The sequence below is a fragment of the Sciurus carolinensis genome, chromosome 7 (assembly GCF_902686445.1).
Source record: "Sciurus carolinensis chromosome 7, mSciCar1.2, whole genome shotgun sequence".
Taxonomy (NCBI): Eukaryota; Metazoa; Chordata; class Mammalia; order Rodentia; family Sciuridae; genus Sciurus; species Sciurus carolinensis.
The window spans coordinates 62,246,208-62,262,301 of NC_062219.1; the positions used below are offsets into that span (position 1 = coordinate 62,246,208).

The 16,094-nt window shown below is 32.8% G+C and overlaps 1 protein-coding gene across 2 annotated transcripts in view; it reads left to right on the plus strand.

Annotated features, from left to right (window-relative positions):
- Ascc3 (activating signal cointegrator 1 complex subunit 3) overlaps positions 1 to 16,094 on the plus strand; it is a 404,873-nt gene that overhangs the window by 349,716 nt on the left and 39,063 nt on the right. For both annotated transcript variants that reach the window (XM_047557708.1, XM_047557709.1), the window contains one exon: positions 14,636 to 14,860. In XM_047557708.1, the coding sequence (XP_047413664.1) occupies positions 14,636 to 14,860 (225 nt within the window). The remainder of the gene's footprint in view (positions 1 to 14,635; positions 14,861 to 16,094) is intronic.

Consider the following 16,094-nt stretch of genomic DNA (forward strand, 5'->3'; position numbering starts at 1 on the left):
TGGTATAAATTGTCATCACTTTGGATCAGGCAGAGGCATCTTAGTTACAACACCAAGAGCACAAGAAATGAAATAAAAAATAGAGAAATTGGACTTCATAAAAATTAAAAGCTCTTCTGCTGCAAATGATACCTTCAAGAAAGTGAAAAGATAACCCCTGGAAAAGAAGAAGTGTTTACAAATCTTGTATCAAATAAAAAAAAAAAAACTTGTATCCAGAATACTCTAAAAAACATATATATCAATAATAACAGATAAATGACTCAATTAAAAATGGGCAAAGGATCTGAATAAATAATATTGCTCAAAAATATGTACAATAGCCAATAAGTGCATAGAAAAGGTACTCAACATCAGTAATCATTAGGAAAATGCAATCAAAACCACAGTGAGTTGCCCCTCTATAGCCACTATGATGGTTACAATCAAAAAGACAAACAATGGTAAGTGTTGGTGGACATTTGGAGAAATTGGAACCCTCATGCATTGTGTTAGGAATATAAAAGGTGTAACCACTTTGGAAAATATTTTGGCTACTCCTCAAAATGTTAAGCAGGGATACCATCTGACAAGTCAGTTTCATTTCTAGGGATACACTCAAAGGGATGAAACATGTTCAAACAGAAACTTCTACACAAATGTTTGTAGCATATTTATTCATAATAGTCCAAAAATGGAAACATCCCAAATGCCCATCAACTGATTAATAAATAGATGAAATATAATATATCCATAAGATGAAATATCTTAGTACTCACAAGCTAACTTTAGTATTCCACTGGTTCTCCCCCTCATAGTTCTTGCATGGTTTGAATTTTTTGAGTAGTTTTTCCTCATAAATTTTAAATAACTTTCTTAACAACAACAACAAAATAATATCATTGCAAACATGTACAGGCAACTTCAAATCTGAGAAGAAACGTTTTTATTAATATTAACACGTTCCTTAAATTACTATCTTATTTCCTTTCCCCCATTCCTTGCCAAAGCTTTTTAAATAATGAGGTCTCAACTTGTTTCCATTTCTTTTTCATGCATTCATTCTTACCATCCTGTATTCTAACTTACTGTTTTACCATTGTCTGAAATGTTTAGAGAGCCACAGTATCCTCCTAGTTATTAGTGCTTTAGTCTTTTCTATGGGTTTATTCTCTTTGGTCTTTTTATGTGTTTGACAACATTGTTTACTTCTTGATACTCTCTTCATCCTTAGTAATGTACTCTCATGTCTTATCCAGTTCTTTTTTTTTTATGCTTCGTCATTGGCTCCTCTTCCTGTGTGTACCTCTGATTCTCCAAACTTATTTCTTGGTTGTATGCTTTCCTGTGTATCACCTTCTCAGGTTGCACCACAGTTTTTTTTTTTTTTTTTTTCAATGTATTAAATTTCTTTTTTTTTTTTTTAATTCTTATCCAGGATTAATTTTTTGTTGTTGTTGTTGTTGTAAACAAATGGGATACATGTTGTTTCTCTATTTGTACATGGAGTCAAGCCATACCATTTGTGTAATCATAAATTTACACAGGGCAATGTTGTTTGATTCATTCTGTTATTTTTTTTCCCTTCCCCTCCACCCCTCCCACCCCTCTTTTCCCTCTATACAGTCCTTCCTTCCTCCATTCTTACCACCCTCCTTATCCCTAACCCTAAACCTAACCCTAACCCTAAAGCTAACCCTCCTACCCCCCATTATATGTCCTCATCCGCTTATCAGTGAGATCATTCGTCCTTTAGTTTTTTGAGATTGGCTTATCTCACTTAGCATGATAGTCTCCAATTTCATCCATTTGCCTGCAAATGCCATATTTTTATCATTCTTCATTGCGGAGTAATATTCCATTGTATATATATGCCACAGTTTCTTTATCCATTCATCAACTGAAGGGCATCTAGGTTGGTTCCACAATCTGACTATGGTGAATTGAGCAGCAATGAACATTGATGTGGCTCTATCTCTGTAGTATGCTGATTTTAAGTCCTTTGGGTATAGGCCAAGGAGTGGGATAGCTCCTTGGTGGTTCCATGCCAAGCTTTCTGAGGAATCTCCATACTGCTTTCCAGAGTGGCTGCACTAATTTGCAGCCCCACCAGCAATGTATGAGTGTACCTTTTTCACCACATCCTCGCCAACACCTATTGTTGCTTGTGTTCTTGATAATCGCCATTCTAATTGGGGTGAGATGAAATCTTAGGGTAGTTTTGATTTGCGTTTCTCTTATTACTAGAGATGTTGAACATTTTTTCATATATCTGTTGATTGCTTGTACATCTTCTTCTGTGAAGTGTCTGTGCATTTCCTTAGCCCATTTGTTGATTGGATTATTTGTATTCTTGGTGTAGAGTTTTTTGAGTTCTTTATAGATTCTGGAAATTAGCGCTCTTTCTGAACTATGAGTGGCAAAGATTTTCTCCCACTCTGTAGGCTCTCTCCACATTACTGATAATTTCCTTTGCTGAGAGAAAGCTTTTTAGTTGCACCACAGTTTTAAATAGACAAATGATATCACACAGTCACCAGTCTTGATCTCTCTTGTTAACTACATTCCATACTTCTGCTTAGTCAGTAATTATTCCCACTTAATCCCTTTGTGACCCAAACTCACAGTGTCTAAAATCTTCTGTTTCATTATGCTCAGAAGACTGAAGATTTTGTCTGTCAGTAGTATCTCAGTCTTTCAGATGTTCAAGATGAATTCCCTGAAGTAATCTTTGACTACTCCTTGCCTGCTCCCCAATTTCACATATTAAACCAGTTACCAAGTGCTTTCATTCATTCCTTTCTTTTTTTTTCCTCAAGTTCCTCCCTTTCTTTAAAAAAAAAATTATATATATATATATTCACCTTTCAGCTCCTTTCTGGGTTCTCACCCTATTCCCAAACAATTATGCTAAAGAATTTCCTGAGAGATCTTGTAACTTTAGCTTCTCTTCTTTCATTTATCTCACTCCTGCCAATCAGTCTATTTTAAAGCATCATCTCTCCCCTCCATGATTTAAAATTATGGCTATTTCCTTAGCCTGGCTGTCAAGGTCCTCCAGTCTAATTTTTTTGACCTATACCTTCAATTAGACTCCTACAAATTGCTTCCTTGATTAACCTTCACCTTTAAACGTGCTGTGTTGTACACTCAGCTTCACTCCTTTGCTTATGATTCACACCTGAAAAGTGTGTCTGACATTCATCCATCCCTCTTGGCTCAACTGCCTCTTAAAATATGCATTCCTTAACTCAGCCTCAGTAACCACTAAATTTTTAACAGTGTTTATTTCATTTATTTTGCAATTGCTCCTGTATTTTCTTGTGATTTTGTATACTGGCCTATGTTGTTGTTTTACTTTTAGATTTAATTAATTTTTGGTACATACATTTCCTAACTCCTCAAGCAAAAATATTCAGTAAATATTAAATAAAGTAGAATTGTTTTACTAGTATGCCTTAATCCTTTCCTCTTTGAGTTTAATTTTTGTTTTAGGATTTTTGTTTGTTTGTTTAATATATTCTCCCAGCTTATAGAAATGCAAATTATAGTTACCTCCAATAAATATGTGAAGTTTTAAAATCAAAAGGTGATAAAAGTTTATTTCTCTTTTTAAAGGTAGACTGCATAATGTGACTTTTTATCTTGTACAATTATTATATAGTGCTGTTAATCTCAATACCCCCTTTTAGGACTCAGAACTAAGAGTGTCAAGATTTTTACTTCTTAAAAGGAAAATATCTAAACATTGTTAAGCTACAAGGCATTTTTATTATATCCTCGAAAACTGAGGAATTTTTTTCAAGTTTCATCAAAGAGCAATTTTTTAAGGACTTAGCTATAAATCCTGGGAAATAGAAGTTTCTGATGGAATTCTTACCACTGAAATTATTTTAAGTACAACAGACCTGCTGGTACCCACTATTGTAAGATCCCTTAAAATCCAGCTGTCAACCAGGTGGTCCTTCTTACAATGGAAAGAATGATGTATTATTTCTTGTTCATATTTATTTTTGGCAGTTGATTCTATGCTTTCCCTAAATTGGTTGAAGGCCAAACATATGTCCATAAGTTTAAGACACTGCTACAAATCAGATACATATACTCATATAAGTCCTAAAAGTAACACACATAGATCTTAGGAGAAATTATAATAATATTCAGCAAAACTTACATTTTTGCCATCTGCATATAATAAAATTATTTTGACACTATATTATAGTGAAATAAATTAAGTGCACATTAGAAAATAATGTTAATGATTAAATGAATCTTACTTTTATCACTTTGTAATAAATAGTTTCTAATGTTGGTTTCTTTTATGTTTGTCTTTAAAGTATTAAGTTTATTTCTAGTATACATTAAACTGGATTTTATGAGTGTAAATGCCATGTAAGTCTAGCTTATAAGTCTTAAGTTTATAAGTTTGTTTCATATGTTAGTGTATGATTTAGTCAATTTGAATAGGTCATTCAAATAAAAGTACAAGTTATAAGTATCGAAACAACATCAGTTACATATTTTGATAATATGTAGAAAAAAGTTATATCACAGTTTTTAATAGATTATTGAATAAAAGGCAATATGAAGTAATATATCTGAACCTAGCTTGCTAAATGCCAGATTCTTTTTTAAATGTCATTATAAAATGCATAATATCCCATTAATTTAGTACTTCAGATAGTAAATAAATTGATTGGGGTTCCTATCAGGGAAATTTACTGAAATGCTTTTTCTAAGGCTTCAGTAGCCAAAAGACAGCACTGGAATGTGAGAAACTAATTTTGGTTTGTTTTAACACCTCAGAATGTTACAAATTAATCAAGTGCTACTTAAAGTCTAGAACTCATTAACTTTATAAGTTTTACTTTTCCCATGACAGAGATTAAGTTATAGCATAAAGCTTCTTTAGTCTCTCAAATTGATCAGGCTGCCATCCCCACTGTACAAGTGCCCTCTTGTCTGCTGTTTAGTGAGTTCAATGTAGGCAGTGATGTGTGCAGTGACATAAAAGTACCAGTTTACTATTACGTAATGTTTGCAGGAGACCAAGCATGAACCCACTCTAGCCTTGTCTTTCCTCTCCTCTCAGAAATTTGCTTAGGTAAAGGCAACTCATAATTAGTGCATCTATAAAAAATATGTGTGTGTAAACACACACACTCAAACAGCATTCATTTGTTCATACACGTTTTCAGTAAAGAAAAACTCAGGTGTCTGAAAGACCTAACTCAGCAAAATAGATTTGCAGGTTGTTTTAGAACAAACAAGTAAGTTTTGTGAGATGATATGAATTAAATATTGTATAGGAATGTGTATTTCCAGTAAACTAAAAATCAGTGAAATACATAAAATGTGGTAGCATACATACACATTTTTTTTATTTACTACTTTAAATGGAATAGCTGAGTTTATGACATTTGTAGAACAGATTGAGGTTTGTAATGAAAAGGGAAACAAAATGAAAAGTATTGAGTTAACAGCAGGGACCGTTTGATGTGATTATGAAAGATGTTTCTTTATTCTGCTTTTTTCTTTTGTAATCTAAAAACAGTAGCAGGGGGTTACAAGCAGAGTTCATCATAGGTTGTCAATCACTGTCATTTAGCATTTGCAGAGGAAGATGTCTTTATTCAAGGACAGCTGGGCAAATCAGAGACACAGATTTGCAGTTCATAGTCTATCCAGCCTACACTAAATAAACAAGGACAGGGGAGACAAACCAGCCTCTCACATAAAAATATAATGGAGTCCACTGACCTCTTTGCCCTCCATTCAGCTTCAATCCCAGTTGCATAAAAGCTTCACTACCCACTTTCAATTTCCTTTAATTACCTACATGATGTAGATAAGAAAATGAACCTCACTTATAGTTAGTGATCACACACAGGAAATTAACTAGACAAGTTGTTTAAAATTAGAGGAGTAATTTGGAGGTAAATAGAGTGTCCTACTGAGGAAGAAATGGCTAGAAAGGGTTTTTGTTTGCCTATTTGTTTTTAACTAAGGATTTTGCTTATTTTGCTAGATCTCTTTGCCGATCCTGAGATTGCTGCTTTTCTGGTCAATCTACATCAAGTTTAAAAAATACATCTCCTTTGTAAAGTATTCTAAAACATCCAAAATAAAATACTTGAGGGACATAAGAGCTAAGTAAAGTGGTGAAGCAAGCATGTCACATACTAAAGAGCTTAGAAAAATTGTGAAATGGAATTCCAGGAATAAGTGACTGTGGTTTTCACTGGAGGGTCTGGCAGAGCAATTGAGGATTAAATAGCAGTTGTCTTCAATCAGTCTTCATTTTAAATCTGCTTCTGGAGTTCATAATAAAACACCAATAACTACAGCAACAAAGTCCAGCTAATGATATTTTTATTGATTGATTTAAAATCAATAATATTATATTTTATTCTCATGGTTCACGGGCATTTGATTTTTAATTAGAAAACAATGTAGGGTTTTAAAGTAATGTAACTTTTCCTTCAGAAAAGGTGCACCAAATGTGTAGTATAAACGATTCTTTCATTTCCCCTTTCTACAATATTTAAAGTTAGTTATACTTAGGTGCACTGAAAAGAGCATGTTTACTTATCATACCCACTGTAGTTCTTTTTTTTGAACATTCAATTAATATGAATTTAAAAGAAACCTAATTGGAGATTATAGACAAAAGCTTACAATATCAAATCTGTAGTTCAAAAGGATACAATTCCTGAATATTTCATCTTTAACTGTCTCTTATATCATGAACACATTGTCTTTCAAAAAACCCAACATTTTCAATGACAATTACATAAAAATTGTATGATTGCTTAAGTAAAATGAATATACAATTATTGTAAGGCCTAAGTATAAATACTTATATTCTAACATTTTAAGAATTTTAATATAACATTTTAAGATGCATATTTCTAAAAGATGATAAATGAACTTTATTTCAGATAATAAAGTATACTTATGTAATCAAAGATTTACAAGGAAAAACTATAGAACAAAACTCAAATAATTGAATCTTAAAACTTTGTTAGCATCCTATTTGATATCAGATGTGGTGATTATTGTTACTATTATAATGCTTGACATTTATAGCAAGTCTTTCCATATTCAAATGTTTTATAAACACTATTATATTGAATTCTCATGCCACACCCCAATTTAAGACAAGGAATTTGGGACTTGAGGAGGTACAGTTACCCTCAAAATGCCACTAGCTTGTGAAAGCAGAACTGTAGATCCACCTGTTGTATCAGTTCTCAGGTTCTAGAGTGTATGGTATGTGTCACATGGTATGGTGTGACACATACCATACACCCTAGTGAAGAGCAGTTTCTCCAAGAGGATGCGTAACTTATTACCACATTCTTTGGATTCCCTTTAATTTAAACACTGGAAGCAGAAAAAGACTCCTCAAAGAAAGTAGTAGTTCTTGATGAAACCTGTTTATTGTGGGCAATTTTTAATTAGAGAAACAAATTAATTCAATAGTTTATAAACATAAATCAAATGTCAACTCCTTTGATGATTTCAAAACTATTAACATTGTCAGATTTAACAATGGAAAAGAATTTACTTCCAAAAAGCATATATTTAATAATAAAATCATTGTAAGCACTTTCAGATTATATTTTATTATCAATTATACATGAAGACATAACTTGCATTTGAAAAGTAATGGCAACTATAAACCTTCTTAAGAGTATTTTCTCATAGTAAAAGTCATTCCCTTTATCCTTTGAAATTCATACCTTAACCTATTCCCTCTACCACCTTTATCTTTTTAGAAAATTAATTTTACTGTCTTTCAGTTCAGTCATAACCTCTTCAGAGATTCCTTCCTGATCCGCTTATTATATGTGTCTCTCCCTATCACACATGTCCAGTTACCATTTCACATTTATTTGTGGTCAATTTTGGTTAAGGTCAGTTTTCCCACTAGATTCAGAGCTTCATTTGTTTTTGTTCACCATTGTGTACACTCATCAATAATATATTCTGAATAAATATTTGGTAAAACAAATAAATTACCCAACATAGTAAGACCTGCCCATTGTAGCTGTTAAAGTAGTTTTAATTTTTTTTGAATGGTATTTTTTTACAAAGAAATCAAGGAACTTTTAGTTCAGAAAGATTACAATATGCACTGTTAAGAGACATCACTGAATTAAGTTTTTTTAGTAAATTTTTTTTATCTTTGGGTAACCTACAGAAAAGGACTGGAGGCCCCCTTTTAAACTGAGAAGAATCTACTACTGAGCATTTTTTCCAACCTAAAATGTACTCAGCTGTTTGCAGACTCATCTAATACTGATACTACTAGCAGTGAGCAAATTTCCAATCCCAGTGAAGAAGAGGATTAAAGCAATAAGTCGGATAATTCAAGCAGAGTTGGCATGGTTAGAAAGCAGTGGAGTCACATCTTACATGGAACTGGGATTCTAAAGGAGAGAACTAAAACAAAAAGCATCTGTGATCAAAGGTACCTGAATAACCCTACAGGTACAATAAGCATGATTATGTGTAGTCAGCCCTGTTCAAATATGCTGCTTCCCAGTGAGTTCAAAGCCACCAGATTTTCCTCTAACATTGAAGCAGATCATTGTTTCTTTTGCACCAAATGAAGTAGCTAATATGCATTTACAAGTCATGCTGTATCAGAAATGTGCATCTTTGCATACTAGAATCACATTCACCTTAGAAAGAGGTCACACTTCCATGGGTATTTGGAAACTAAAGGCTCATTGTGAGACACCTCTACCTATCTATCTTTTCTCTGCCCCCTCCAACCTCCTTCTTTTGCTCTCTATGTGAGAGGAAAGGGGTAAATAGTGTACGTAATTAAATTTGAGCATGATTGTACTGAGAGAAGTACATATACATTATACATATATGACAGTGTTCTCAAATTCCCACTTTATAATTTTTTTAATTTTAATTGAACTTTTTATATAATTTGTAAATCTCATCCAGTTCCCTACATGTTTGAAACCTGGATAATCAAGTCAGTTTGGAATGTTAAAAGAGCTCTTGCTTTTTCTCCAGTAAAATATCAGAAGGAGTTATATTTTATGAATGAGAGAAAGAATGTGAAATGCGAATACTTTTTTTAGCCTGGTTATGATTTCTTCTTCCTCCACCACCTCCACCCAACTGTCTGAATTTTGCCCTCTCTTTAAGTATATTTTGCATGCTTGACAGAAAGCTCCGACTCACAGACTATTCCCAACTTCTCTACCATTATAGTATCATCATTTTCTTCATCCCTGAGGCTTAAACCTTAGACTCTCCTGAACCGTTTTTCTGGATCCACTCACAATGTTTTCTTTGCCTGGAATGCAGGGAATCTCTCTTACTCTGTCTTCTACAAATTATTCTAAACCTAGAACAAACACTGACTCTTCTGGGAAACTTTCCAGCACATCCACTTTTCTTCAGAGTTCTTTTTTGAATAATGGTATTTTATTCTACACTTAAAATGCTTATTCATTTATATGTTGTTTTTCACAATATGATTTTAATTTCCTTGAAGGAACAGATCATTTTCTTCCTTCTCTGCTCTTCAGATTTTCTTAAACCCATTGGCAAGTCTGGGAAGATAAGTGGACTTGCTGATAGACATTTGGACAGAACCTAGACATGAGGTTGAAATGGGTCAATCAGCAGATAAAAATTCTTCAGTCCTTAATTCACCAAAACTCCAAAAATAAGAGTACTATCATATATAGTTAGTACCTTTTTTTGGCAGATGTTTTCAAAGAAAATAAAAAGAGCTGAAATGACACAAAGAAAGAAAATGAAGATGACGTATAGGAAATAGCCATGATATTTTTGACTATTGTATTTAAATTTTTAAAGAGAATTAACAGAATGTTCCAAATAATGTTCAAGATACTTTTTCAGCATACTATATTTAATTAATAGAAACTTTTTTATAGGCATTTTTCAGTATCTTGAACTTAACATTTTCCTTTCTGCTGTGAAGAAGTTATGCTAGAACACTCTTAACTTCTCCCCTCATTGATTTCCTATCTGCCCATCCTGTGAAGAAGTTATGCTAGAACACTCTTAACTTCTCCCCTCATTGATTTCCTATCTGCCCATCCTGTGTTTCTTAGCGTAACTGCCTTTATCTTTAGGAAGCCTTTCAACCTTCCTAAGTTGGTCAAATTCCTTTACTAACCTCTTTCTTATTTCCATATCTCATCTGCATAGTATTTGTCACTATCAAATTTGCATACATATGTATGATTTCTTCCTCTTTAATTATCTAGGAAGATTTATTGAAAGTTGGTTTTAAAACTTTTTTAACTGTTTGGTAGAATTTACTAGGGAATCCATCAGGGCATGAAATTTTCCTTGTGAGATTTTTAACCACAAATTCAATTTATTTAATACATATAGAGATTTTCAGGTTATCTGTTTATTATTGGGTAAATTTTAGTAGTTTATATCATTCAAAGAATTTGTACATGTATCTGTTTTTACATTTATAGGCATAAATCTATTCATATTGTTTTCTTATTATCCTCTTAGAATCTGTAAAATGTGTGGTTGTGTCCCTACAACTTACACCTAATATTGGTGTGTCTTCTCTTTCTTTATCATGATCTATCTACTAGAGGATTATCAATTGTATTGATCTTCTCAAAGAACCAGATTTTGGTTTCACTGCTTTTTCTCTCTAGTTTTTCTTTCCTATATTAATTATTTTTGCTTTAGTTTTATTTCTTCTGCTTATTTGGGTTTAATTTGATCTTCTTTCTCTAGTTTCTTAAGGTAGAAATTAAGGTCATTATCTCAAGACCTTTCTTCACTTAAACATAGAAATTTAGTTTTATAAATTCCCTCTAAGGGACAGCCCAAAAAAATCTAATATATTGTGGATTTATTTTTATTCATTTCAAAATATTTTCTAATTCCCCTTCTTATTTCTTCCTTGATTCATGGATTATTTGAAAGTATGTTTTTTAGATTTCTCTTATACCTCTATATATTTTTTCATGTTATTTGAAGCCTGACCATTTTCATTGCTATGTCCTGCTGACTGATTTCTTTGTCTTTATAAAATGACCATCTTTATCCCAGATAATATTCTTTACTCTGAAACTTATTGTGTCTGAAATGAATATAGCCCCTTCTTCTTTCTTTTGATTAGTATTAGCATGGTGTATCTTTTTCTATCCCTTTACTTTTAATATACTTGTCCACATATGTATATGATATTTATGTATATATACAAATATATGTATAGTGTGTGTTTAATATAAGCAGCATATAATTGAGCCATGCTTTGTTATAAAAATAATCTCTGACTTCAGATGGGATTGTTTAGAACATTTACCTTTATTATGATTTTTGATCCCTGATGTTGAAGTGTGTAATCTTGCCATTTGTTTTTCAAAGACCTGTTGTTGGTTTTTAATTTTATTATGGTACAAAAGCATTTTTTACATACTCCATTTGTTCTTTGTTCTTTTTGTTGTTGTTGTTTGGGGCTTTTTTGTTTTGTTCAGCTTGGTTTTTTATTTTTCTTTTGTTTTTTAGGCTTTTGTCTTTTTGACCTTTTTGGGTTATTTCTTATTGGCTATAGCTACTTCGTTTTGCTATTTTAATGGTTGCATTAAATAGCAACCATTACAATAATATAGCAACTGATTATAGTCTATCTCCAAATGACATACTACTTTTTTTTTTGTGAAAGAACCTTATCATATTATAGCATAAATACAATGGAAGACATTATGCTATTATCTCATGTATTTTACTTTTGCATATTACAAACTCTACAATGTAGTTAATAATTTTGCTTCAACAGTTGGTTGTCATTCATTGATATTATAATCAGAACAAATTTTATATATTTATCTATACAGTTACTATTTTTAGTGATTTTTATTTGTCTATATACATCCATATTTTCATTTGGTATAATTTTTCTGCCTGAACAGTGTCTTTTTAAATCATTTTAGCTTTTGTATGTTTAAAAATGCTTCCGTTTTTGGACTGGGGAGATAGCTCAGTCGGTAGAGTGCTTGCCTTGCATGCACAGGCTCTGGGTTCGATCCCTAGCACAGCAAAAAAAAAAAAAAATGCTTCTGTTTTTAACAAACAGGGTCTCATTTTGTTGTCCAGTCTAGCCCCAAATTCTTGAACTCAAGTGTCCCTCCTGCCTTGGGCCACCCCAAGTAGCTGGGACTACAGACATCAGCTACCACGCCCAGCTTCATTTTTGAAGTGTTTATTTTCACTTGATACAGCATTCTAGACTAACAGATTTTTTTGTTTGTTTGTTTCAGTAAATTTGCTCCACCGTTGCCTCATTGTGCTGTTCTAATGAGAATTCTGTCATTTTTATTCCTCTATATAGGATGTAGCTTTTTTTTGACTTTTCATATTTTGTCTTCTTCAGTGGTTTTCAGCAATTCAATTTTGATGAATAATGATTACTATAGTTTTCTTCATTTTTCTTTCCTTAAGGTTCATTGAACTTATTGAATCTATTGTCAAATAGTTTACATCAAATTGGGAACTATCCATTACTTCTTCAAGTATTTTTGTGCATTTCCTTTCATAATGTGCATTAGGACACTTGAAGTTATCTCACTGCTCACTAATGCTGTGTTTATTTTTTTTAATTATTTTTTTCTCTGTTTCATTTTTAATGGTTTCTACTGATGTCTTTAGGTTGGCTGTTTTCTTCTTCTATGTGTATTCACCCATTAATAAAATCCAGTGCATTTTTTATTTCAAATATTATAGTTTTATCTCTAGAAATTGAAGTTTGAGTAGTTGTCTCTTGAATACAGTTGTCATAACAGTTCAGTGTCCTTATCTGCTAATTCTAAGATCTGCGCCAATTCTAGGTTAGTTTCCATTGAATATTCTCCTCATTACAGATCCTGTTTTCCTGCTTTTTTGCATTGCTAGTAACCATTAATTGAATGTCATACATTCAATTAATTAATTGAATGTGAATTTAATTCATTACATTGTGAATTTCACATTCTCGAGTACTGTGTATGTTGTATTTCGATAAATTGTCCTGAGATTTATTCTGGAATGTAGTTAAATTATTTGGAAGCATTTGATCCTTTTAGCTCTTGCTTTTGTAATTTGTTAGGCAAGTCCCAAGTAGTACTCATTGTAGAGCTAATTATTCCCTAGTTCTTAGACAAGATTGTCTCTACCTTATGTCTTGTGAATTATGAATGTCTTCAGTCAATGTGGTGGGAACAGGCATTTTTCCTGACACTGAGTGCTGGACATCATTCACTGAAATTGGTTTTCATGATTCTTTCTCCAACTTTGTGTTGTTTCCTTACATGCATTCACTATTCAGTACACTGCTGAATAAAAATGTACAGTTGACACCCCATGCAGATCTTTGGCATTCGTGTGCACATTCTCTTCTCCCTCCCCAGCTCACTCCCGCTCCCTCTCCCTCTCCTTTAGTACTCTGTTATGTACACGTTATCCACCTTCATATCCTTGAACATTCAACTTCATCTCCTTAAGTCAGGGAGTCCTCCAGATTCTTTTTGATTCCCTTTCTCTGCACTACTGCCTGAAAAAATCTTCATGCACTATGTTAGGGCAATAGTAGGGCTCACTCAGTTTATTTTCTCTATCTCAGTGATCAGTATTTTGCATAACTAGCCCTATCTTCAGTACCTTGAAGTCTATTGCTTCATGTTTTTTCTTTTGTGTGTATATAGAGGGATGCAGTTGCTAGAGGAGGGTAAATCTTATTCCTGTTACTTATTCAAATACTACCAAAGAATTGTATACGTTAACACATCCAATTAATGTTATTGTAGAGGTAGGATTTTCATATCAACAACAATGGGCTGAATCTCAACTACATATTTGGAAGAATAAGATTTTTCTTTCACAACCCTAATAAAGCAGAGCAATCTTATTTTTAATGGAGCAATCTACTTCCATTTAGGTTTAGTAGGGTTCAGCAGTGAAATGTAGCCTCTACAATATCAGTCATTAAGTGTCTACTGAACCTTCTAAGATGAAAAATCTAAGCATATTATCTGTTCAAAACTATTTGATTATAATCCAATAGACTATAATGAATTTTAAGTTAATGAATATACTTTCCACCCTTTTCTCAATTCACCAATTCTATTCTTGTCCCTTTCTTCAGCTCTGCTTTATTTCTTCTACTCATTCTCCAGATCTTAACTTACATATCACTTAAAAAAAAAATCTTTTCCTAACCCTCTAAAATAAGTGGGTTCCCCAAATTGAATGTCCTATCAGCACTCTGACATGTCATTATCATTATACTTTTTAGAAGTTATTTGCCTGTTTTCCCTGATGGGTTCACAGTTTCTTATTCCTTGCTGTGTCCCCACTGTCATTACAATGTTTAATGCCTAGTAAGTCCTCCATTATTTTTGTTTACTATAAGTACAAAAGAGCATTCCTGAAGTTCAGAAAAATTGTATATTACTAGCTTTTACTTTGTATTTGTGATAGTATTGAACAAAGCAGATTTCTAAGGGATATGATTATTTAAGTTTTTTTAAACCATGTTTTAAAAGTAGGTAAAGCTGAGGAGTGCATTAATTATTATAATTTTGATCTGAGACCTATGTATGTATGTGTGTACACATATACATATAGTTCTGTTTGTTTTGTTTTGCAGGATGCAGAAGAGTACACAGATTTGCCAGTAAGACACAATGAAGATCATATGAACAGTGAATTGGCAAAATGTCTCCCTGTTGAATTAAATCCCCATTCATTTGACAGCCCTCACACCAAAGCACATCTCCTGCTTCAGGCACATCTCAGCCGAGCCATGCTGCCCTGCCCAGATTATGACACTGATACCAAAACAGTCTTGGATCAAGCCCTCAGAGTATGTCAGGTAGGAATGTCATTTGTAATACCTACATTTTCTTCTATCACTTCTGCCCATTTTTTCCTGTTTTATGATAAAATGTGCTTGCCTTTTTAAAAATGTTTATTTTACACTGTTGAGAAACACCTGGTGAATCAAATCAAGAATTTTCAAAAGTAAAGCATATATAAATACATTAAGATACCAGTTTCCAACACCCATTAGGCCAAAAATCTGTTGAAGGCAAAATATGTGCCAATACTACTTTTCTATGCATTGAGCATATTGTAATGAACAAAACACAAGAGTCCCTGCTTCTATGAATTTTCACTCAAAATGGAGAAGATCAGCCATTAAAAATATAAGTCAAGATGGACACAGTAATGCATGCCTATCATCCTAACAATTCAGGAGGCTAAAGCAGGTAGATCACAAGTTTCAGGCCAGCCCAAGAAACTTAGGGGATGTAGCTCAGTGATAAAGAACTTATCTAACATGCTTGGGACCTTGGGTTCAATCCCCAGTAGCACAAGAAGAAAAACAACAACAACAACAAAATATGTGTTTGTGTGTGTGGAAACAGATAGAAAGATATGTATACATATATATCACCTATCTCACAGTGAAGGGAGTATAGAGAAAGATAGAGAGTTCCATTTTGTACTGTTTTTATATGATATTCAGGGACTGGCTCACTGATAAGATGACAGTAAGATAAGAATTAAAGGAAGAGAGAATCCTGGGACTTCTGGAAAGCTATATTACAAACACTAAGAGAAGCAAGTGCCAAGGCTCTCGTGTAAGAAGTTACTTGGTATATTCAAGGAACATCAGAGAGGTCATTGTAAAAAGATAAATATAGAGAGAGTATTAGGAGTGTAGATTATAGAGAAAATAGAGTCATATCACATAGGGGGTTTATGAACCACGATAGGGATTTTGGAGTTTACTTTGAATGAAAAGGAAGCTGTCAGAGAACTGACTCACTAATGGTTGTTAGTTATACCTCTCAATATTTCCCATATTAATTAAAACTGAGAAATTCCCAATTATTTATTCCTTCACTTAAAGATAACAACAATAGATTCATCATAGGTTAACAAAAATAATGTGATTTTTTCACTAAAAATAGCTATGTAAGCAACAAAAAATTTAGTGAAAGTTTATGGCATCGTTTTATTCTTTGCAAATCGCTTTAATAAAAGTCAGCTGATCCATTTACCTCCTCTTGCAGTCAACACAAAGTGTCTATTACAATGTT